Source organism: Silurus aristotelis, assembly GCF_946808225.1.
Source record: "Silurus aristotelis genome assembly, chromosome: 26".
NCBI classification, from domain to species: domain Eukaryota; kingdom Metazoa; phylum Chordata; class Actinopteri; order Siluriformes; family Siluridae; genus Silurus; species Silurus aristotelis.
In genome coordinates, this window is record NC_139599.1 from 2,261,501 (window position 1) to 2,286,909 (window position 25,409).

A 25,409-nucleotide genomic window follows, 5' to 3' on the forward strand; every position below is an offset into this window, starting at 1 on the left:
CAAAAAAACTAGAGATTTACACCAATAACAGAAAGCTGTTTGGCTGTCATTGTAGCGAATTATCATTTTACTACAACACCGCAGAAACATTTCAAAAACATTCTAAAGTACAGCGGAATCCTGTATCCATGTGGGTTTCCACATAGTTCTCTGGTTTCCAATAGGTGACCTCACTATTCTAATTTCAATTTACATGCAAATGACTGTGTAACTGTCTACCATTGACATCCATCCACAGTAAAGTCCTGGATCTTTTTCACTACCACAGGATCTACTTGTTAGTAGATATGGTGTATCAGGCTTTTTTCCTACTCTCATATCCACAGAATAGAAACCTTTCCAAAGAGACATTACATCTCAGGTAAAGAAAAACTGGAGCAAAAAAGGGACCCCAAATTCATCATGATCCTGTACAACCAATGAAATTAGCCATAAATAAACAGGGCAGCAGACTGGATATCAGCCTTGGCACTGGACAATGCTGGATTTGGCCAAAGCTCCAGCAGTCCTGCTGTTCTGCATGGTGGCTGTCTGTATATTTTTATACCCAAGTACACGACTCGCTGACCGCATGGCCTGGGAAATGAACCAGGCTTCTCCAGCTCACAAGCAGCAACCATGCACGATTTTTTTTTCTGAATCCATCTGCATGAACATGCTACCGCATACTTGACCGCGCTTCAGCCCAGATGCGCACTACCGAATGCTGATAGTGTGCAAAGTCAAAAATCATGTTAAATCGAAGATCGATTTCACTCCAAGGTGCAGGTCGAAACAACAAGCGTGTAAAAGGTAAAATGCTGGTGGGTCGCTGGTGATGAGCCAGGCCAAGAACATTTCTGCCTGGCCCACACAGATAGAAAATACAGAGTGCAAAGACATTCTGTTCTTTCTTTGTATGAGATACACACACACGGTCAGATGGTGGGGTTTTTTAACTAGTGGTTGCGTTGGGTTTGGCGGGTGGGTGGGCGGTTGGGTGTTCTCACATATGGCTCTCACAATGCTGAAAATCTGCTTGTTTGACCTAAAAGCCTGTGTGTTCTTCATGGTGGAAAGCTCCCGTGGCTGCAGGCCTGTTGGCATCTACGACAGAGACACAGTCCCTTCCCGCCTCACTCCATCTTTAACGGGCTCCTTTCAAGCATCCGGACTGATCCCTATCAACTAACTCCGTTCCCCGTGGGGGGAGCTAGCCCAACACGACCTTTGAAGCGGCAAAGTCTGCACAGAATCCTCTGATTGTAGGGAGGCAACAAGTGAAGGAAGACCACAATAACAACAAAACGATGACAAGCATGCATCTCGGCATAGAGGAGCTGGTGCAGGCACCTTGATCATCAACAGGCCCGGATAAACCAAGGCAAAGCAGAGATGTGTTTACTGTTTACAGCTACTTCCGAAGAGATCGACCTCACGCACTGCCTGCTTGATGACTTGATGGGATGAGATATGGCGAAGATATGCCATTCCAAAGCTAGATCACATACAAGGCACTCAAGAATTAAATACGGGACTGCAAATGCGGTCCGAGGTATCCGTTTCTCATCAACCACAAGCGTCTGTGTTTGGTTTTGATTGACTGAGGAGGTTTTAATTCTGAAAAAATTTAATGTGATTAATTCTGAAGGACACAAGAAAAGAGAGAAATCCCAAGAGTACTTTGACCTGACATATGCGCTCAGGAAGAATGCAAGCACAGATTGTCTGTGAATACTCGGCGTGCTGTAAACCACAAACGACAGAAGACCTTGTGATGGTAAAGAGAGAAACAGAAGCATGATTTGGTTTTATTTAGGAGTACTTTAAACGTCAAAATCATCCAACAAGGCTGACGTCTTCCATATGCACTGTATCATTTGTCTTCACATGGCCTCGTCTGTCTCCTCTCGGTGACTTTGATCTCCTCGGGCTAAAACAACTCAGTCCGACCTTGGCTGTATCGGGGCCAGGTCATTGTGCACAAGGGCCGCTTGACACAGAGGTTGGTGTATAATTTTGAAAGACAGGTTTAAGATCTTTTGGAGATCTTATCTTCGGCCTTACAAGCAAGAGAATGGATCTTCGTACCAAGTATGAGTTTTGCTAAAAGAATCTCCATTAAAATGCCAATGTCAGTCTGCACACGGTGACATGATGAGATGTTTGTTGAGATCACATTTAACAACAAGCAAATGGGGTTTAGTTTGAACGTTTTCATTACTGAGTTTGTATTAGGTGACAGCAAAAAACGCCCCCAAAACAATTTGAATACAAAGTGGGCCACGGAAAAGTAGCCACTTCTGTCGCCAGACAAACAGTCGGCAGACAGAAAGCAAGGGGCTACTGCCTCCTCCAAAGAGCGTGACACCCGTATTGGAGTCAGGATACTTTTCAGTGTAAACATCTGCTTATTGTACAACTTACACACTTATAGAAATTTCTAAAACCATGGCCTTCACTTTACAACATCTGTGTCAAACGTATTTGTGATAAAACAAGTTGTACCTTGGTGATCGCAGGGTATCCGGATGCCACCTCAGCTGGGCAGTAAAGCCTTTCCTCATGGGACGTCTCCACTGTCGTGGCCCATTGATCCAGGAAACCGCTCGGGGTGTACAGACCACAGTCTCTTACACTCGTCTCCCGTTCAAAGTCCTCACAAACTCCATCCCCGTCATAGTTGTAGCATATGCTGGGTTCATCTGTGACAGACAAGGCAACATGTAAGTTGTGTTACATTTTATAGTGTTAAGAGTGATGCAAAAGTGTTACAACTGGTGGAAATTTTACAGCAAGAACTCATGGATGGTGAAGTTTTCTGTGAGGACAAATATTAAATGAACATTTTGGGAAGGAGTCTACAGTATCAGTGCTTTCTTCTTTCTATATGATGTAAGGAAGCTAAAGTCAGAGCGTAGAGCCATCCATGATACAGCGCCCCTAGAGGTTTAAGGGCCTTGCTCAGGGGCCCCAAAAGTGGCAGCTTGGCAATACAATGACTTGAAACCTGACTCTTCGATCAGAAACTCGGAGCTATAACCATTAAGTCACCACCTACCCTATATAACAATGTAATATCGATACTGCAAAAAAATTATGGCATAGTATGCTTACTGAGATCCTCCGAATCTTGAAATGATCACTTTCATATATTTTTTTAATAAGTAAAATCATCAGATTTGTTTTTTTATGATCCTCTTAATAATTTTGTGAAATGTAAAAATAAAAAATATTCTAAATATTTTTTTTTATCATGAACCCCACCAAACTGCCACTACTGGGCCCTTGGGCAAGGCCCTTAATGTCAATGACATTAGGCAATACATGCTAATACATTTACAAAACATTTGCACTTACAATACATTTTCATTTGAAATGCATATTTTTATATTCTTTTTTTTTTTATGCAATCCAAAATGGATACATTAGAAAAATTTGATTTTTTTTGTTTCAGTGTGGATGAGAAACTTTTGGAAAATGATTAAAAACAAAAGTGTAGTCATGGAGATTTTTTAGACAAAAAAGTATAGCCTTAACCAATGAGCTACCACCTCCCCCAACTGAGCTACCACCTTCCCCCCGACTGAGCTACCACCTCCTAGTTTTGCATAGGTGCTAATTAGGCAAACCACAGCAGCTAGATCTAAACCTGAATAAAAAAAATTTGGAAACTTTTTTCTTACATACCTTGTTGGACAACGTTTCAAATCTCACCCCAAGACGAGTCATATGTTTAGCTAGCGGTTTTTATAAATACTTAAAACTCACTAAAAATGACGGAATGTCTGAGGAAGTTCTAGGTTTTCATTCTTCTCACTTAAGCAGGAGGAAAATCCGTAAGACGAGTCTGAACCCAGCAACACGGGAGAAAAAGGTGTCAAGGAAGTGTTGGTGCCAAAGATTATTAGTAGGTACTTTGAAAAATAAACAAAGCCTTTCTGGTGTCATCCCTGGTTTTTTCAGGAGAACAGGAGGAGGAGGAGAGTAAACATACTTGTCCCCACTGCCAGGTCAGAGAAGATTGGTTTATGATGACAAAAAAATGAGATATATTTTGCAAAACATAGGAGCATCCTTCTGGCAGGATTCACGAGAGTAATAGGATATGATGTCAGATTAGGGGTCTATCGTACATTCTTTTTTTTAGGAAACGAGATGTACAGACAGATCGAGCGAGAGAACAAGAAAGAGAAAAAAGTAGAGAGATGTCTTTTCCAGACACGAGTCTTTACAGTCTCCTTCATTTTCCGTCGCCTTCCTGCTTCCTTATCCATCCTTTGCTCAACTGTTGCGTTTTTCCTCTCTTCCCCCTGTTCCAGTTTTTCTACCATTTCCATCTATATTCTCTCCATCCTCTCCCTCTCAATCAATCTTTCTTCACTGATTCCTCCCTCGGCTGCATCCTTCTCATCTCTCACTCCCTCCTTCTCCATCCCACTCTTTCTACCCCCTCAACCCCGCTTCCCAGAGTCAGGGGTTCCAGTAGGGGGACAAAGAAATGCTGTGCCAAGTAGGCCTCTACGCAAATTCCAATGCTCCCCTCAGCTTAGTTCTGGCGATTTTGAAATGTGGGGCTGCCGAAAGGGGCACACACACACACACACACACACACACACACACACACACACACACACACACACACACACACACACACACGTCGCAGTTATTGCAGTTAGCAAGAAAACACACACATGGTGTCAGAGATGCAAAGTGCTTTTCTCGCTACATGATTCACCTTCTTCTATTCTTCTACCACCGCTAATCTTGTGTAAGTGTCGCTTCAGGTTACCTGGCTATTGGTATTAATTCCCACATTAATACCCTGTCAACAGGCTTAATTACAAAATCCACTGAAGTGTAGCAAGCATGATACTTCTGCTAGCTACAGCTAAGGCAATGCTAATGTTTGCTGTACCAAGCAAACATTCAGGCTAGTTTTCAAAATATTTGACATTGTGGTTCATGCTGGACGTAGCTAAAGTAAAGTAGTTTTACTTTGATGTACTTTGCCTACGAATTCTCCAACTCTGATATATCAGCTACATTATATGAACAAAAATTTGACTATAAGATTGAGATATGCTTTACAAAAACTTCCATTCCACATGTAGTCCTTATTCACTTTCATAATAACCTCTACTCTTCTGGACTTTCATTCAGCTACAAGGGTGTCAGTAAAGTCAGGTACTGAGAAGGTGAGGAGGTCCCTTCGGTGCAGAAGCTCTATTGCAGGTTCTAGGTTCTAGAAGACAATTCTAATGTAAGCTAAGCTACCTCAATTCAGTTCTATGTTATTTGTATAGCTCTTTTAACAACAAATACTGTCCCAAAGCAGCTTTATAGAGATAAACAGATTTTAAATATAAACTAGTCAATATAAGTTTATTCTTAACATGTATGCCAGAGGCTTCTACCAAGTTAAATGCTAATCTTTTTAGCTATCTAGTGTAGCTAATGCTGAAAAATAGCATATGGATTTAATCAACTTTTTAGCACACATCACTATAGGTTTTGATTATAAATACAGTAGTTGTTTATTCACAGTTCAAGCTAGGTCGGCTAATCCTGGAATAGTGTTGTTACAGTATTCATTAAAACCATTGTTTTAAGTTAAACTAAAGGCGAATCATACGTGTGCAATTGATCCCACTTGAAATCTCTGGGTCAAATCTAGATCATTTAGTTCATGCTGGTAAAATTGGTTTTACCCACTTGTTAGCAGACATAGATCGTTTAATTTAGGAAACTCAAGATCGCTATCTTCAACTCTGATAGCTAATGGAGTATAAAATCAATATGTTGCTATCTTGCCAGATTGATTTAAAGTCAAGTCAAGACATTGTCTCAAAGCAGCTTTACACAAGAACCATATTATTTTTGGCGAAACTGTTTGACGCTGAACCTGAATTAAAAGATTTACACTTTCGGTGTTGTCATGTGATCAACCTTTTAATTAGAGCATCAAATTTAACATCAAATATCGCAACTCAAGTTGCGAACTCAAGCAGGCAGACCCGGAGTTACTGTAGGAAAACACAGACAAAAAGACAGACGAGCAGATGATCTTCACTGTTTCCATGTGAATTCTACAAACAATTCAAGCCGCTACGCAGATGTGAGTTCCACTGAAAGTATGCAGACAGAGGAAAATAACAGGTACCGTGATAGCTGTATGAGAACGGATCAAGGGAACTGCACAAGATGTAAATAAATGGTGACATCTGGCTGGTGACAGAAGGTCAAGAGTTTTGTTCGCATTTACTTTTGCGGTTATGGGTATTGATACAAAAGACAAAACATTTCGTAAAAATGTAAAACATCTGGAAAGAAAATGACGCAAAAAAAATAAGGTATGCGAACAATAAAGCACTTTATTAAGCAATAAAAGAACAGCCTCTATTGCCTATCTGAACAAGCCGTTTAGAGTGAAAAAAAAAGATTATGGCTGCCAAATCTGCTATGCCAGGGGTTGTTAACTGGCAGAGGGTTCTGAATGTGAAGTATTTCTGAGGATCACATGAAGTGAAATAGAAGCTGATCGATGGTTGAAAAAATGGGCCAAACCTAGTATTTAAAACGTATTTAATTATCATTTTAATTAAGACGGCTCTATTACATTCACAGGCTTTCACTTTTTTTATTTGTAGGTATTGTGATAGTTGTATGAGAACAGATCTCACAAGAACTGCACAAGATGTAAAAAAAGTTGACATCTGGCTGGAAATAGAAGGTCATTGCCGCTTTAGATATTTGCCAGTGTTTCGTAATCTGAATCCCGAGGCACCTCGAAATCTACTGACGCCTCTAATCACGGGCAACGTGACTCTTCACATGTGCCGCTTTGACGAAACATGTTAATTTCATGTTCACAAGCACGCCGCACACGACTTCCATATGTGCCGTGCTGCAGACTCGACGTGACGCGAGTTTCCTCGGGCTAAAATCAAAGACGAGAGGAAAAGCCTCCTTTTATGCATAAAGAAAAAGGAGCAGACAAGGTGCCAAAGCATCCGTTCTGAATTTGTTGGCCTGCTCTTTTGAATAAAATGTCTTCCAGACCTGATGGGAATGTCGCACTGATGGAGAATATGTGGAAGAAAGAAACCAAAGCGTATGCATGTAGGGATATGGACAAATCTAAAGGCACATGTGAGACTGGGATTATTGTTTAATTGTTTAACTTAACATGAGCTTACAGTCAGGGTCATATATGCAACTACGTTCGCATCAGAGAGTCATAAATCTACATTAGCTATACGCAGTATATTCAGGAGCTACTAGTAGTGCAATGGATCACAAAACTCACCGTTCTATTAACATTAAGGTTTTCGTGTTACGGATCGTATAATTGTTCGGATCAGCAAAAAAGGGGAGGAGACAAATATAACATGTATAATTTTCAAGTTCTTTCAAGCTCCTCTGCTAGTCGTTGTTGTTGACCGATTAACACTTTGCGTTCACATGAAAACATAAATGCTCTGTGTAGTTACAAAATGACTTAATAAGCAATATCGGCAGGAAAAAACTTACATTTTGCGATCGTTAATAAGTAAAAAAAACAAATGAGCAATTAATCCGTGGTTTACATGCGTGCCGAACCGTAAGTCGTGATCATACTTTTTTATTTGTTTAAATCTGTGTGATTTGATTGGTTGATGTAAATGTTTCACGCTAAGCTTCATGCTAGCTTTGTTGGCTGATTATCAAAGCAAGCTCATTTCAGAAAGTAACAAATTGCTTTTACTCGCGTTTCTGTAAGTGAGTAGTTTATTTTAAATTGATTTCAAAAGCTGTAATTTTACTTTTACTTAAGTATGTTTTGTTTGAAGTATTGAATTTAACTACATTTTAAATAATATCCATTACAGAGAAAAAAAAAACAATTTATATAAATAACGCAAGGGGGAAAAAATCCCCCGGGGAAACTACTGCACTGATTGATGGGCCGAGAACAAACGCACTAAACTAACAAGAAAGAAAGATGGAGACAGAGGCCATGTCCACACTAATACTCTTTCATTAAAAAAAAAAAAAACACCTTCGTCCACACTGAGACGTGTTTTTCAGTCAACGAAAACATAGCTTTTTGAAAGAATGCTCTCCAAAGTGGATACATTTGAAAATGGCCTTTTTTAAAAAAACGATGACGCAGTTTGCTCTGACATTTCAAAGAGGCGAAAAGTAAAAAAAATATTTTGACGACTGAACGATTTTGTGGACAGCGTTTTCAGACAAAAATGCCGTTTTCTAATTTATCCTTATTAGTGTAGACGTAGACGGACAAGACAGATGCCAGTGATGCAGAGCCAGCTGTAAGCGAAATGGAACGAAAGTTGTTCAGTGCGTGAGCTCGATGTCTGAATTCTGAATCTGCATATGCGATTTCTCTCATTATCACAAACGACATTACAAGGATTTTTTTTAGCTGAGATAATGCATAACTCACATTAAACTCAGGCCGAAGACAATTTTTTTATTATTGCAATTTAATGTGTAAAGGTGCTCCTTTAATTAGAACCAGATTTATATCCCGTGCTCCTTTCTGAACGATCCCACTCCACCCCCACTGTTAAAAAAAGAATTTTAAAGAGTGACTTTTTACTAGTACTTGAGTAGATTTTTAGACTGGTACATTTATTTTTAAAATTAAGTAAAATTTCACTGAAGTAACAGTAACTTTTACTTGAGGAGAATATTTTATTACTCTTTCCACCTCTGGCTAATTGAATTAGATATACACTCAATGATTTCTACTACTTCCCATCAGACTTTATTTGTGTCTGTAATGTCTAGACACCCATTTAATAACAGGATTCTATGAAACGTAGTTTCTCAACAATAAATTGGAGTTGTAACTGGGGAACATTGGATCAACATCATTATAGGGATATTTCTAGAATTGGCAACAATTGAAAAATTGTAAATTTCACGTACAGTTTTTTACTTGCTGTTGTAGCTCACGTCATGTACACGAATAGAAAGTGAATCTGATGATGGTTACATTCGAGCTATACGCCAACACAACAAATTGGAATAAAACCGTCCAATCACGTACCTCAGTGGTTTTCAGATTCCTGAATAATGTGGTCTGCTTTTTATGTTCTCCAGCATTCAGTCAGGACTATTTGTTATTTCCAGAATTTTACAAGAAGAACCCACATCTGTGTGAAATTTTTGTGAATGTTGCATGAGGTCTGTTTGTTTAGTCTGGGTCCTCCTGACTGGAATTTACTCAGGTTATCTACGTATGTTATTTGTTGCATAGATGCTAGATGTACCGTCAGTGTCTGTTAGCCCATGTTTCCCAAATGGGGTAGTAACAATCACATTAAAGCACATTTAGTCATAGGAAGCACAAATAGGCAGATGTTGAATGCAACATTGCCACAGAGATTCTGCTTGCCTACCATTTAAAGTGATGCTAGCTAATTGTTAGTGCTCTCCTCTAAGCGTGTTGATCTATATGATGTTGAACTAATACCAGTCTATGTTTCTTGGTGAAAGAACCTTGTAGCCTACAACCCCTTGGACTTAAAGGTTGAGCTATCTTTTAAAAAAAAAATTTAAATCAGGATTTGTGGACTCACCTACACAGTTGAAGAATGTTTCTTTCCGACATTGACTCGAGCAGCCATCCCCATTTATGGTGTTTTTATCATCGCACTGCTCTCCTTGGGACCTTGGGGGCGAAAACGAGAATAGGACCGGAATACAAAGCAGCATGCATGTGATCATCATTAATCCCACATTTGGATGGACTTCTGCCTGATTGATAATGATGAAACGGAAGATGAGTCGCATAAACACACCTTTGGATGATCCCATCTCCGCAGTATGGAGCTCCGAGACGGTGGGAAAGAGGAGGAGATGGTTCACTATCTCCCCATCTGGAGATCGTCTGAACCTGGTAGGTGTACATCACGCCATGCACCACGACCCTAAAAACACCCAAAAAAATGTAAAATAACTTTAAGGACGTAGTAGCAAAAAGAGCACATTCATCCATTCTGTACCACTACTTGAGCTTCTTATGCCTCGTGCAGGCTTAATGAAGAATTTTCAACTCAAACTTTTATTTCTTGGCTGCGTTTCTGGTTGGCACAAGTGCCTTCTTAACCTCCTTAAAAATTCATGACCCCAAAATCCCATTACGGGCCCAAAGTAAACGAGTCTGTAATTCTCTAATCCTAGGTCAACTTTGTTGTAAACCATCATAATTTAATTTCACATTCGTGAGCCATCACTCGAGGGTTCCAACCAGGCATTACAATTAGCGTGCATATGGATTTCGACTTCTGGCCTCTCGGAGCTCATCTGCATTCGGTTATGCTTGCTGATACGAAGTGCAAGCTTTGGAGGGAGTGAATGGAATCGATCCAAGAGCTGCACTTAAAACAGATCTTGGGTTCTGTAGACTTAAATGACTGAAAGACTGAAATGAAGCAATGACATCCTTCTCTGGACAGTCACCTTCTTCAGCGGCCCGTGTTTTAGCCCATATCCAGGAGTTCACTCGGCCAATGAGATTATTTTCTTCTCCTTTGCATTTGGAAGACAAGACATTAGCAGGACATTAGGCCTGAGTACCAGTTCTAGTGCAAACCATGCTTGCTCTGATATCTAAATGTCTAGACGTGTACTTTATTCTAGCTTAAACTAACTACACATATTTTAACTATTAATATATAGAAAATAAATCTGGGCCTTGTTTTTTTATTCATAATGCTCATAAACAAATAAAAAAAAATCCTCTGATTTAGTTTCATTCACATTTGATTTCCAATTATGCATATGAATACAAAATTCCAAACATTATATAAAAGTTAAAACATCTGGAACAAAAACTGACTGAATGAATAATGTGAACAATAAAGCACTTTATTAAGCAATAAAATAACTGACAGTCTCGGTTGCCTATCAGAGCAAGTCATTTAGAGGAAAGGAAAGATTTTAGCTGCCAAACTAGTGAATTGCTGAAATCGGCTATGCCAGGGCTTGTCCACTCTGAATGCAGACCCAGTCAAGAATTTTAGAGGATCAAATGCAGTGTTAAATAAATGTTAAATGGAGCAGAAACATCAACGGTAAAAAAAAATGACTATAGATCATTTATGCACATTTAACTTAAAACTGTTGCTTTCACATTTTTGTGGATTCGAGCGAGTTTGACAAATTGTGACGTCTAGACGACTGGGTCCGAGCATCTCCAAAACTGCAGCTCTTTTGGGATGTTTCTGGTCTGCAGTGGTCAGTGTCTATCAAAGGAAGGAACAGTGGTGAACCAGCAACAGGGTCGTACGCGGCCGAGGCTCATTGATGCACATGGGGAGCGAAGGCTGGTCCGTGTGGTCCGATCCAACAGACGAGATCCTGTAGCTTAAACTGATCATTGTACAAAGCTGTTATAAATTTAGCCAAATCTTCATCTAAGATTAGATTCACCTCTTCATTAGAAATGACATTACTCATAATCACGTGAAATTTTGTACTCTCCAGGGTTTGGGATTTACAATCACACTCTTGGTGTCACCCAAATAAGGATGGGTTCCCCTTTGAGTCTAGTTCCTCTTAAGATTTTTTTCACACACCATAAGAGAGTTTTTCTTGCCACATTCACCCCAGGTTTGTTTATCAGGACTAAATACACAAAATTTTAAACATAATTGAACATGTTCTGCAATTCTTAGATTCTGTAAAGCTGTTTTGAGGCAATGTTAAAAAATGCTATAAAAATGAAATTTAATTGAATCTTCCAACATATAGATCATAGAGCAGGGTTGAAATTAGATGTACGATACAGCATATAGGAAGTCAGACATCGCTATAGAGGGTTCCCTCTTCCTCCTGCAGCTGTGCTGTGTTGAAACCGATACTACGCTGGGAACCGAAGAGAGTGGGCGAATGCGATTGATGTTGGTGCGAGTAAGCACGTCTCTTTCAGTGTTCCACTGCTTTCACTCAGACACAAACAAATAGCTGGCGTGCAGTCATGGCCCGGGCTTCCACAAAACAGTAACTCAATCCAAACCACGTTGGCCAAAAAACAAGACATGCACCGGGAGAGAAAACATCCAGCCTTCGTAACGGAGCATCAGAGCATTTGCTTGTGTTTGAACTGTCCGAGAAAGTGGACCTTGCAGGGGAGTGAAAGAAAGCTACAGGTCAACAATTCTGAGGGCCAAAAAAAAAAAAAACAGAGAGAATGAAAGAAAAAAAAAATGTTGGTGTGGTGAGAAGAAATATTGACAGAGGCACATGCTGGGATTGAATAGCAGGTCATATACAGACCATCAAGTAGTATTAATTTCGGAACAAAAATCCTCCACACACACATAGACACAAACGCACAAACAAATGCACACATGCCAACCACCCACAAAGCTACACACAGACAGAAGGCTTCTCCAACATCAGCTCTGTAGTCTTACAGTCCACACGTCAATAAAACAACACGTCCAGGCGGTCGCACACACACACACACACACCACACACACATCAGCTTGTAATAAAAGAATGAATGAGAGAAAGGAAGGAAAGAGGGAAAAAAAACATACAAAGGCCTCATTATTTGCATTTACGTTGGCCGGCTTCCCCAGAGGGAACACAAGCCTTTCTCTCTGCTGATTAGCAAAAAACGACGCGGCCAAATTAGCGGAGTGGTTCGGCCACGGCGGCTGCTGTTGCAAACACAGGAGGTTCAGGCGAGGCCAAGTTTTTAACGCTGCCGTCAGCATAGTTATAAGGTGCCTGCTCTAATGGGCAGGGAAGCAGTAACTTTTAATGAGCGGCTAAACAAATCATTCAAATTAGCACTTAAGATGAACGGTAAAGTTTTTATTTATTTATTTATTTATTTATTTTTATGCAGTTCTTTGCATTTGTGCCCGAGCCAAGTGTGAGGTCGAGAAGAGAAAAAAGTCCACCCCAGTGAAAGTCCACATAAAATTAAACAAGAATGCACAAAAATATGAGAATTCACAAGACATTCCACACACACACACACACACACACACACACACACACACACACAGACACACACACACACACGCAGCAGGAAGCTCTGTGTTCAAATGTGTCAATAGATTTATTGCAGGATACTCGTTTTTTAGAATGACGTGTTCCTTACTTTTTCCTTTACTCTCCCAAAATAAAACACACACACACACACACACACACACACACACACACACACACACACACACACACACACACACACACAGGTGAGTGTGTGCAAATGATCAAACATACAAGAACACGCAGTTTCTCTGACATAATTACCATAACACACCTTAAAGAGGCCAAACCATGCAAGCGCACTCTCAAAAGGCGTATTTGCTCAAATCTCTTTGAGTTGAAGATTTTATGATTTCTTATCAAAAAATGTGTATTACAACATGGTGATCTTTCCTTCCGAATAATTCTTGCGTTTAAGGCAGCAACAGTTTCAACACCAAACCCGACCAGCTTGAACAGGGGAACGGAGGTGAGCGCCTGTTGCAACAGCTGCCGAATCAGGAGAAAGAAAGCTCTAGAGTGAGTATGAACAGACCTTTCACTCCCATAGCCAAGCCTCGGTTTTGCCGCCCTGCTTGATGTGAATGCGCATGGACTGTTCTGCAGTGTGTCTCGTGTTCCGAGCGCGAAAAAATGAACAGACGATCAAAAGCATGTGTGAGCGCACGGCATTGCAGCATTGCTTTTATAGAAAAGTCCGTTTCTCTAGACAGGTGAACCGGTTGGATCTAGAACCCTACAGTGTTGTCTTTTTTTGACGAACTCATCAACTTTCTTGAAAGAACGTTACGACAAATGTGTGTGGAAATGCTTAGCTAAGCAAAAAAATTTCAAGAGCATAGAACAATAGTTTCTGTGAAATCATTGGATGAGGGTTCAGATCCTTGCTCAAGGTTGCACAATGGTTCTTTGAACTAAGAGAAAAAAAAAACTCAGCAGACAGCAAACATTATAAAGTCTAATAACTTTTAGAGTTGGTTAAACACTAAACCCCCCTTTGGACTGTCAGTTTAACACCTCAACATCCATTGATAATGAAAGCTGAAAAAACAAGTGAAATCTATATCCACAAGTCTCTCAATTTTAAAAGGTACTACATAGAACCTTGGAACTAAGGGCAGTAACTACAGTAATTATGATTTAATAGCCATGAGCTTTAAAAACAACTGCAAAGTACCTTAATAACTTTAGAGAAATGGTTCTGTTCTGGTTCGTTCAAGGTTTTAACAGTGACTTTTTTAGCTATGTAAAAAGCCTTATAAGGTTCTTTAGTGGTGCATCTGGTGGAATCCTGGAAGAGAATTTTTCCAAGGTACAGGGAATCAATAATCATTTAGAAAGAAAAAAATGTGGACGATTTGCATTGTGTTAACAGAATCATTAATTCCAATATGTCACCGACTTAAACTAAGCATGTAGAACAACAGTTATCATGTCCTTAACCCTCTGTGCACTAGGGGCGCTGTATCATGGCTGACCCTGTGCTCTGTCCCTGTGCTTCCTAACACCTGGGATGTGTAAAGAGTAAAAGTTTCATAGTGGGGTAAAGTGCACCTGACAAGTAAAAGCCTCTTTCAGGGCCTTGTTTAGGGTTGTAACACCTTTACACTTTCAGAAGATTTACGTACTACAGGGTGACGCAGGGAAACTCGGAATTTCTTTAATTTGGGGCGTCTGCGATTGTTTGGAACCAGTGCGAGCTCGTTTCTAACCACTTGCCGTTAGTTATAATGGAGCAGTGAAGGAATGCGCAATCAGCGTTCGCTGTAAAACCTTTTATAAGAATGGTTATAGTGTGAATGCTGGGCAAAGGGAATTTCGGCATCGTTACCAGCTAGGACGTCATGATGGTGTTCCATCTGCTCATTTCCAAGAAATGGGTTCACTCTTAAAAAAAAGAAGTCCCCATGTGGTGTTTAAACATCTCAAACACCAGAGAAGATCGAGGCTGTTCGAGCTGCCATTGTAAGAAGCCCTCACCTCTTCGCTCCGTTCCACAACACGCATCATCACCGATGTGTCGACCCGTTTCTTCGAAACGACACACCCGTGTTGTAACCGCACGAGAAGACGGGACACGATCATGACGTCCTAACTAGAAATTCCCTTTGCGCACCACACCACTGCTCCGTTATACATAATGGCGAGGGGTTCGAAACAAGCTTGCACTGGATCCCAAAAAATTGCCAACATCCTAAGGTCTGGGTCAGGGTCCTAGTTCCAAAATTTCCTGTTTCCCTGCACCACCCTGTATTTGTGATACCCTGATCGGTTCCTGAGTTTGTAGCTCTGGAAAAAAACGGAAAGGAAAAGAGGCTTTCCGGGTCAGAAGAACACTACAGAAATGAATTGTCTAAACAATCCCAAGGCTCCAAAAGCCCTGTGAAAGCTGTGGCATCGCATATAGTCTAGAAGAAAACTTTATTGCTAATCTAAAACTGTAGTTAGCACATTTGAGCTTAGCTTTATAGCATGGCTTTGGCACTGGCAAAATATAGCCATCTTCATGTTTATTTAAGCATGGACAACCTGTTGATGCTTAACATACAGTAACACAAACACAAAACAAACACAAAAGTATGCATGGCATGCTCCATTGCCTGCTCACTTCTCTCACTGTAACTGTCCCATTCTGGAAACACACATGAGCAATACTCTCTAAACACTGTCTCATTGAGCCTCCATAAGCGAGCACATTCTACTCGATTCGAGTTCAGAAAAACCAAGCGAGTGTCTGGATCTCATTGACTCTCCGGCTCTTTGAGCGGTATGAAAACCTCTGGATTTTTCATAGCATTCCTCATAGCAGAACTGCACTCCGCATGAGGTTTCCTTCAGACTACCTGCCAAGAACAACAGGATGGCGAGGAAGCATCTTTGGCGCATTTTGGGGGGAAGAAAAAAAAGAAAAGAGAAATGCAGAAAAATGGTCGGCAGACAGGAAACAAAAACATTTCTCAAATATTATCTGAAGAAGCTAGCTATGCCTTGGGCCTTGAGGCAGGAAGAACCCTTTTGTCATGTTTAACATGGAAAGTTTCTTCAATTTCAATGATTTCTTAAACCCCTACTGGAGCAACAAAGCTAGTCTACTGATCAGGAACGACTTCCATTGCTTTAGTCTAATAATAGCAGTCTTGGACAAACATTTTAATTCATCATATCATTGCTAAAATGTTCAGGCATTGAACTGTAACTTCTAGAGCTGGTTAAACACTAAAAGTTCCTGTGGACCATCAGTTTAACACCTCAACATCCAAGCACACTGCTCGAACCAATTAGCATGCAAGAACATTTACTACGCTCTCTAAACCAAACATCGGGTGAGGCTTTGAATTTTATGGTCCTCCCAGCACTCAGCTAAACTTCTGTTAGAAGAACAGATTTGATTTAAACCTTAACACAATCCAAAAAGATCTAAGACTTTACTCAAAGTGGGTTGATGGATAAATAGCCCTTCATGCATGTGGTTCTAGCTAACGGAAATGCTGATTTAAAAGAACGCCCAGCCAGGTGTTAATGGTTCTTTCGAAGTGTCAGTGTTAGGTGCTTGTTTTTTTTTTTTCATTTGCTGCATTTTATCAGGGAAAAAAAACAAGCCGAAACACTTGATTCAGGAAGTCTGTAGAAATACCAGGGACCTGAAATCTGTGGTATAATTGTCTAATCATTCTGCCTGAGAGATCACAAGGTCATACCTCGTTCCCATGGCCAACAAAAGCCAGATGTCCATATACTGAGATAATAATTCACTTCTAGATGGAGACAAAGCTAACTTCCTTTAGTTGTTCTAAAAGGTTCTGCTACAGGAAGGGCATTTTCTTTCATTTAAATCTTAAATTATGGTAACAAATCTATCTATCAGTATTATATATGGCATGTAAGGAAAAGCAGGTAAAGCAGTCCCAATCTGTTATCCAATGGTCGAAAATGTTAAAGATGTACCTGTTGGTTTCTTAATAATATGACATGGTGCATTTTTCTGAATATACTGTAATTATTTAGAAAGTGACCAATAATGTGTGAGCAATATTTGATATGTGGATCGAATTTTCCGTCGTTAAACCATTTCTCGAGCGTGTTCTCTTGCTTCGTGAATATGACGTATCGCAACACTGCGGAGACCGAGGCGTGTCCTGAGAGTCACATAGAATACAGATTAACATGGCAGAGGTAGAGCTGTAACTTCCTGGAGACACAACAGCAAAAGAGCATCTAGTTTGATTTCATCTTTGTTCTTATTTTTTTCCGCACCAAAGGCGTGTTTGTGAAAGCGGCCATGCATTAGAAGTCAGAAGGCACTTAAGGAAATTGATGATCTGCTGTCAATCTGAACCAAAGAAATGAAAGCAAACTATCAGTACCATATTTAATTGAACAGCAACATATTTCTATACATTGCATTTTACTGAAACATATTGTGTTGAATTGAATTTAAATCGGATCACACTGCATCGGAATAGGGGTGAGTCGTATCGCATCGGCAGCTGCTTCATATGCATCTTTAATGTATTGTGTCGTTGGTATATATTATATATTAAATAAGAATCGTTGCCCAATACCTGGTATATAAGAAAAATCCATTATGGTGTATAGTTCATTAGATAAGTACGAAGAGCCAGATTTTTCCAGTATCTGAGATTTTCGACAATTCGAGATGTTCATATCTGTAAGCACACCAGCTTCGACCTCCAGCTCAACACCGCACTATACAGATTCATTTGTATTCTATTAGTCGTGGCTTTCTGTCACACACTCAACAGCTCCAGAGTGGAGGACTCGATGATGTGTCAAATGATGTCACTTCAGACATTTCGCAGGCACTAATGACAAGTCCGTGCACTTAAAGCATAAATACTTGCTGATGATATGGCATGAAATGAGGTAATATGTCATTGTAGCTCTGATAGCAGCCCATCGTTTAAACCCTGGCAGTGATCTAGGTGCGATGGTACAATGTGTTTGCACCTATGACTCACGAGCGAATGGAGCACTTACTGTGCTTTAGTTGGAGTAATGCATGAGACACAAGAAAAGAGAGTGAGTAAGAGAGAGAGAGAGAGAGAGAGAGAGAGAGAGAGAGAGAGAGAGAGAGAGAGAGAGCACGGATGCTTAACATTGTTTGAGAGCCGGAGAGGGACTCTGTGTTGTGGAAATGGAGATGGATTTGCCATTTCCTGTTATGACTGTTCCATATGGAAAATATAGTTCTCTGTGTGTAAAGTGTACACTTATATACACAAAGTTCTTTCGTCTGAGCTGGGCATTTCATCCAACCATAAAAAATCTCCTCTGGGATCACACAGATTAAAAAAAAAGAACTTGAGCATGATTGATAATGTGATAGCACTTGATAAACAGAAAATACTTTTCAAGCCATTGGCTTTGGACATACGATGCCGCTCTGGAAAAAAACGACGAAGAGCTGTACATCTGCGCGTCGGAGTAAGGCAACGACAAAAATGATAGCAATTTCGAGTAACCTCATCCAGTGTGGCTTGTCGAGGGAAAACAATAGCGTAGCTGTTTTTAGTAAGCAAAGTCAATGATGAAAGCTTTTTTGGACCGATCACAAAAGAAAAATGGATGGAAATGACATTTTGAGGAGCGCAGATGCTGACATAGAATCAGTACCTCCATGACAGAGCAGTTCAGATTTCAAAGAACTTCAACAGGTCAATGCTAAATTGCTCGTCGTAGTCCCGAAACCACAGAGGAATTGATGTTCCGAGTTGCAAACAAATTCGACATTTCACGTTGCCTGCTCAGCCATCCGTGAGGTACCATGAAGCTGTGAACGTCCCGAGAAGAAAAATCGCAGCAAGAGGGTTTTCTCTTTAATGTATCACTTGCCTGAGTGCGTCAATTACCAGACAGCAAAGGGGAATCAACTAAAGTTTCCATGGTGCTGTTCTGTCTCTCTTGCGTAAACTGGAATTATTGTGGACATCTATTATGTAACACGGGTTACAACCTGACTCGGCTTCACCCACCCAGAGCCCCTCTCATCCTCAGCCACCCAGATCTAGTTCCAAGTGGAAATCTGTTCTGACAGTTCTTAGAAAGGAGGGTGGAAAGCAAACCCAAAGATCCAGAGACACCCCAGATACTGCGACCATCAGCATCTCCCACCCTGGAAATGTGGTTTGTGTTAGTACGGGGATTAACCAAAGGGTGGGCCAATAATACCTCTACGCTTATAGGAGAAGGTGAAGATGCATAAAGGCCTTTTCTTGTCAGAGCAGCATGAAGTTCAGGAGCACCACCGCGAGAGCCAAAGCTTTAATCCAAAGTCAATAACATTTCTGCGCTGAAATCCTCTTTTTTTGGCAACAGAGACGAATCGGAATACGGCAGCTTTCCTAAGAGCCAATTATCACAGACATCTTGAAACAGTCAACATAGAGGACCATGATTCATAAGTTTACATCGAACAATTCAGATGAGAAAAGCATGATTCCAGACATGAAATAGTTTCCAGGGAAGGTAGAAAAAGGATTGCTTTAAAAAATTTTTGAAACCTCGATGTCCTGAATATGCATGCAAAGATTTTCAATTCCATTGAGTCCAATGGTAATGTTAATATTTACTCAGAGGAAAAGTTATGCGTATTTCAAATCTACAGTAGTTGTGTGAATACACGGGAAGGTGGTAGCTCAGTGGTTAAGGCTCAGGGGTTACTAAACGGTAGGTCAGCTGTTTAAGCCCGGGTATCGCCAAACTGCCTTCCTTGGGGCCCTTGAGCGAGGTCCTTAACCTTCTGTGCTCCAGGGGCACTCTGACCCCAGCTATCTAACATCGCTGGAATAGGCAAGAAACCTTTTGCTGTGCTGTAAAATACAGGTGACAAGTATACAGCACCTTTCTTTTCTTATCCTGGAGGTCAGGTATATACAGATTACACCTCTGATGTATATATCATTCTAAAATTTTCTTTCGTCTGCCTAATATTGTGTTGGTCCCCCTTATGCTGAAGAAACATTACTGACCCATCAAACATTAACAGCATGAACTTCTTCAGCAATCAAAACTACAGGAGCTCGTCTGTTGGATTGGACCACATGGACCAGCCTTCACTCCCCACATGCATCAATGAGCCTCAGCCACCTACAACCCTGTCGCCAGTTCACCACTGTTCCTTTCTTGGAGCACTTTTTATAGATACTGACCACTGCAGACCAGGAACATCACACTAGAGCTGCAGTTTTGGGGATGCTCTGGCCCAGTCGTCTAGACACCACAATTTTGCTCTCATCAAACTCACTTAAATCCTTACGCTCGCCCATTTTTCCTGCTTTTAACATCAACTTTAAGGACAAAATGTTCACTTGCTTTAAATATATCCACCCACTAACAGGTGCCATGATGAAGAGATCATCAGTGTTCTTCACTTCAAAATGTTATAATGCTATAATGTTTTGACTGATCGGTGTGTGTATTGCACTTGCATTCAGTTGTCTAGAAGCAACATGTGACTTGTTCCTCCTCCCCATTCAAGCTTAGTCAGTTTTAGTAGTAATTGAGACACACCCTTTTTTGACAAACCACACCCTACTTTTTCCAACAGCCTGTAATGTAACTATTTGTAATTATTCTGTCAATGACTTATAAATGAATTAACCGAATCTTGAAGATCGATTTCTTACCTGTCCATGTATCTTCGCACAGAGTCACTGAGCTCGATGCCTTTTGGAGCATGACTGAACGGCGGTTGGCGGAGGAGCCGGAAACGCAACTCCTCGCAATCCTGGCACAGCGGGCAGTCGGGCTTGGATGTGAGCAAAGTGGCGTCAATCTCCAGGTGCTGCTCCATGGTGAAGAACTGCACACCGTACACCTTCTCCTTTACATCCAGCTTGATGGTCAGAGGCGTGTCGCAGAACACATCGCTGGGTCCCAGAGACAGGTTATGCCCACTTACGCAAAGCAGGATAATGTTGTGGATGGCAGGAAGAGCTGTCTCCTCTGAAGAGCAGAACGTCACCCAGACGGTGAGGGACTCGGGTACTACCGGGTGTGCAAATTCCAGCTGGAGCATGCAGCCTTGAAGGGGGCATGGTGGTGGTACCAAGCCCACCTCCATGCCATTGTGAGGGCTCCAGGTACGAACACTTGGCTCACACACTTGCTCCACATCTGGTGGACCTGAGGGATGAAAGATAACAGATGCTTGTTTATACACATGTAACAGTTCCAAAAAAGTATTTGTTGTGATTTTCTGTGGAAAGCATTCATTAGGGATGGTAACATTCACAGATTCACATTGGTGTATTGATGCTCGATGATCAATTTAGAAAGTATGCTTCGGATACAGTTGGCATTAGTATTGTGATTCATAATTTTTCACATATTTGCATCAGTAAAATTTGATTTATTTATATATACAGTGGTCCCCCGGAACTTGCAGAGGTTACATTTTAAGACTGTAAATTCCGAAAATCCACGAATTATGGACGCATCCCCGCAGCCCCTATGGTACCTTAGTGAATTCATCTAGACATTATGTCACTTTATAAACGTAATATTATACAGTATTTGACCAATTACATAGTTTAAAATGTTTTTCCTAACGTTCCTGAACATTTGGTCCCGCTGCTAACTTGCTGTTAGTCAGGTTCCAAATAAGAACCCACAGATTTTCCGAGCCACGAATTATCGGTTGTTGACTGTAAACCTTAGTAAATGCGCTATACTTTTATTATTAAAAAAGTGACCAATAATTTCTGCGAAAAATGTAGATCGATTTCTCGTCGCTAAACTGTGTCTTGAGCGCGTTCTCTCAGCACCGCTGCTGCTACGTGAATATGACGCACGACAACACTACGGAGACCGAGGCGTGTCCTGAGAGTCGCATAGAATACAGATTAACATGGCAGAGGTAGAGCTGTAACTTTCCGCAGACACAACAGGAAAAGAGAACGTCTGGTTTTATTGAATCATTTTTCTTTGCACTACAAAGGCATGTGTGTAAAAGGTCCATGCGTTAGAAGTCAGAAGTCAGAAGCAAAGAAATAAAAGTGGTGAATCATTCCACATCGCTTCGGTCGCTGCTTCATATGTATTTTTATTGTATCGTACGTCAGCTACACATCAAGATGCAAATCGCTATGAAGATGCACATCCTTAAGGTGCATACAACAGACGTTTTTAGAAAACAAGGATAGCTATTTTGCTAATCCAAAGGTATTTCTTCTGCTGTTGCACTGCTATCTCCAGTGGCAATCAGGATTCTAGTTATAATGAGTTTAATCATTAATTTTCTGGATCAGGCTGGAAGTGAATCCGAAGATTATCCAAGGAAATCTGCATTAAAGGTGGGAATATACTATGAAGGACCACTACAGCCACACTCACGCATTCACACCAATGGGCAAGTTTAGCTAAATAACCCAGATGACACCAATAAATCTATGCTAATTATTATAATAATAATAAATGCTAATTATGTAAAAATAAAAAATAAGCTGTTAGCTATGGATTATTACAAATATCAGACACAGTGGACAGATTTTTGGATCTCGTCTGTAGCTGTTTTTTATATAAATACTTATTAAGAAGACTTTTTATCAGCTGCAATATATGAAATTATGAAAGACATTTTCTTTTCGTTCTGAATCCCTCGAGTCCAGGGGAATTTTGTAGGCCGTGTGCATATCAGTGTCTAAAAGCATAGCTGTGGGAGCATGTGTGTGTTTTGATGATCCGGAAAAATGGTGTAATGCCTTTGATCACACGCAGAAAGGAATTTGGCTGAGGTCCGTCGACAAACATTTTCTCCGATTCAGCGAGGAATATTGGGTTGTTGTTTTTTTTTTTACTTGACAACATTTCAGACGAAGAATAATAACTCTGCAGTTCCGACTGTGGGATCCAAGCCATTGTTATTCGAAATATTCTGCTTATCAAACAGATTCTATTACTGGAGAAATATTGGAATACGAACCTGTAACGTGCTAAAAGTGCTTCGGTCGACAGATCAAATTCCTCATAAGTCGTTAAAAGGCAATACGTACGCGAGACGCTGAAAAGTGCTCACCTCCGAGCCTCGAACACAGCGCGTGCAAAGTTTTACATGTACGTGTAAGTGTAATTAGGATTAGCATTCGGATTATGACCTTTAATTTAGCATGAGTGTAACCAATGGGAATATAATAGCTAGTACGTGCAGTGAACACCGAGGAACTCGAATCACCTGCCACAAATTGGCCGCATACCAAGTCTCTGTGGCTAAACGGTTTATTTTATGCACAAGGTCACATAATACTCTAATAACAAGCCCGCTTTGTTTTGTTTTTTTTCCCCTCCCTTTTTTTTTTCCTCTTGCACTTTCCCACCATAATGCTTCCCTCAGCAGAATGCTAGAAAACAGGGCTGCCCGGTGATGTGGGTGTCTCATCTCAAGGCTCCGGCTACACCTTATGTGCAACAGTCCAGCCGTATTTGGAGTGACGTCCACGGCATTCATCAAAAGGTGAAGGGAGAATGGTAGACGCTGATGCTTTTCCTTTGTGCAAATCCAAGCTGGCAGCAGCGAAACCCATTTGCTAACCTCATTTCTGGGTAGCACACAAAATTCCACTGCACACGGAATTGGCTTTCCAGGCCACATCATCAACACGTAATATTTTAGGTGTGTGTGTGTGTGTGTGTGTGTGTGTGTGTGTGTGTGTGTGTGTGTGTGTGGCCAGCGAAGAGCAAACTTAAATAATAATAATAATAATAATAATAATAATAATAATAATAATAATAATAATAATAATAGATGCAACAAAACTTCTTTGATCAAGCATGCTTTCGGGTGCACTGTGGTATGTGTGTGTGTGTGTGTGTGTGTGTGTGTGTGTGTGTGTGTGTGTGTGTGTGTGTGTGTGTGTGTGTGTGAAGGTGTAGTTTCCTATTTGAGCATTTACAAATAATATATATATGTATAATATTGTAATCACTGTAATCGCTAGGTAGTCATCTAAAAAAACAAATGAATGTTAATTATTATGCAAATTGTTCCAAAGTGGACTAATCGCTCCCTCCTCGAGGTGTTTCGAGTCGAGGTTCAGTTGCGTCTGCAGCAGTAGGCCCTATTTTTCAGGTGACCTGAGAATTCCTCCATGAATCAGTGGCTCGCATTTTTACTTGATTAGCTAATCCCATGGGGCCACAAGCTTGTCTAGGAAAGTGCTCATTTTAGGAAGGAAAAAAAAAAAGAATGAAAGAAAGAAAGAAAAAAAGTGGGGAAACCACAGTTGGATGGCGTCCAGCTTAATTGCAGTGGATTGAAGGTTGAGCGTTCATCTGTTCATACTGACCTCCCTGTATCATGTGGGAACAGGACGATGCCCGGAGAAGCGGCAGCAGTGGCAGAATGGTATTTGGATGGCGAAATAATGAGGGCGATGAAAAGTGCCCTAGAGCACGTACGCTGCACTCGGGGAGAGCTGGTGGCCCCTCGTTTCCTAGAAGCCGTACACTAACCTGGTGCTGATGTAACAGCTGGTACACTGTCTCACTGTCTCAGACTGACCTTCATGCCCAGAGTCGTCAAACCAATTTATTTATACAACTACTTCCATAGTCAACGCTTTTATGGAGGAAAACAGGAGAAGTGCTCTTGCAGTGGGTGAATTCTAAACAACAGAGATTTTGAGGAGACACTTTATTTGAAAGATTCCTACTGTACATTGGGCCTTTGTTAAACAGTAATGTTTGCTTTTGAATGGTTCATTTTTTTTCCACTAATATGAATGAATAATAACACTTTCACAATCGTTTCCTAAGGCAACGTCTACAGAAATTCGGTTCATTTTGAAAAGCACATTATTCTAAAAATGCTCCATGTCCGCACTTTTGTTTTGAAAAGTGGCTCATACACATTGAAATGTCTGAAAACACTTATGTCCCTATACTGCTCATGTACTTCTTTGAAAGCTGGGGTCAAAGAACAGGGTCGGCCATGATACAGAGAACTTAAGGGTCCAAGAGTAGCGATACTTGGTGTTGGTGGGAATTGTACCCACAACCTTCCGTTCAACCTAGAGCCTTATAACTGTATATATGCACATAAAGGAGTCATCGATGTTGAATATAAAACATTGTTATAAAGCTATGCTTTAATAACATAAATATAAACAGAGGTGGTAGCTCAGTGGTTAAGGCTGTGGGTTACGGGTCAGAAGGTCGGGGGTTTCAAGCCCTGGTATCGCCAATCTGCCACTATTGGGCCCTTGAGCGTTAAACCTCTGTGCTCCCGGGTGGCTGTATCATGGCTGACCCTGCGCTCTAACCTCAGCTTCATAACATTGCTGAGATATGCAAAGAAATATTTACCCTGTTATAAAGAGACTTTTCGTATCGCTGGTAGCATCAGGTCTTTAAAAAAACAACAACTATAGTGAATTGCACAGGAGGGTCAGCAGGGA

The 25,409-nt window shown here is 40.8% G+C and overlaps 2 protein-coding genes across 3 annotated transcripts in view; both read right to left on the reverse strand.

Annotated features, from left to right (window-relative positions):
- trim32 (tripartite motif containing 32) overlaps positions 1-25,409 on the reverse strand; it is a 161,377-nt gene that overhangs the window by 121,252 nt on the left and 14,716 nt on the right. The gene's annotated exons all lie outside the window — the stretch shown is intronic.
- The window catches only part of pappaa (pregnancy-associated plasma protein A, pappalysin 1a), a 93,654-nt gene that overhangs the window by 46,317 nt on the left and 21,928 nt on the right, over positions 1-25,409 (reverse strand). For both annotated transcript variants that reach the window (XM_083531245.1, XM_083531244.1), the window contains exons 8-11: positions 20,643-21,141; positions 9,792-9,920; positions 9,570-9,661; positions 2,488-2,684 (exon numbers count right to left, since the gene is read on the reverse strand). In XM_083531245.1, the coding sequence (XP_083387371.1) occupies positions 2,488-2,684; positions 9,570-9,661; positions 9,792-9,920; positions 20,643-21,141 (917 nt within the window). The remainder of the gene's footprint in view (positions 1-2,487; positions 2,685-9,569; positions 9,662-9,791; positions 9,921-20,642; positions 21,142-25,409) is intronic.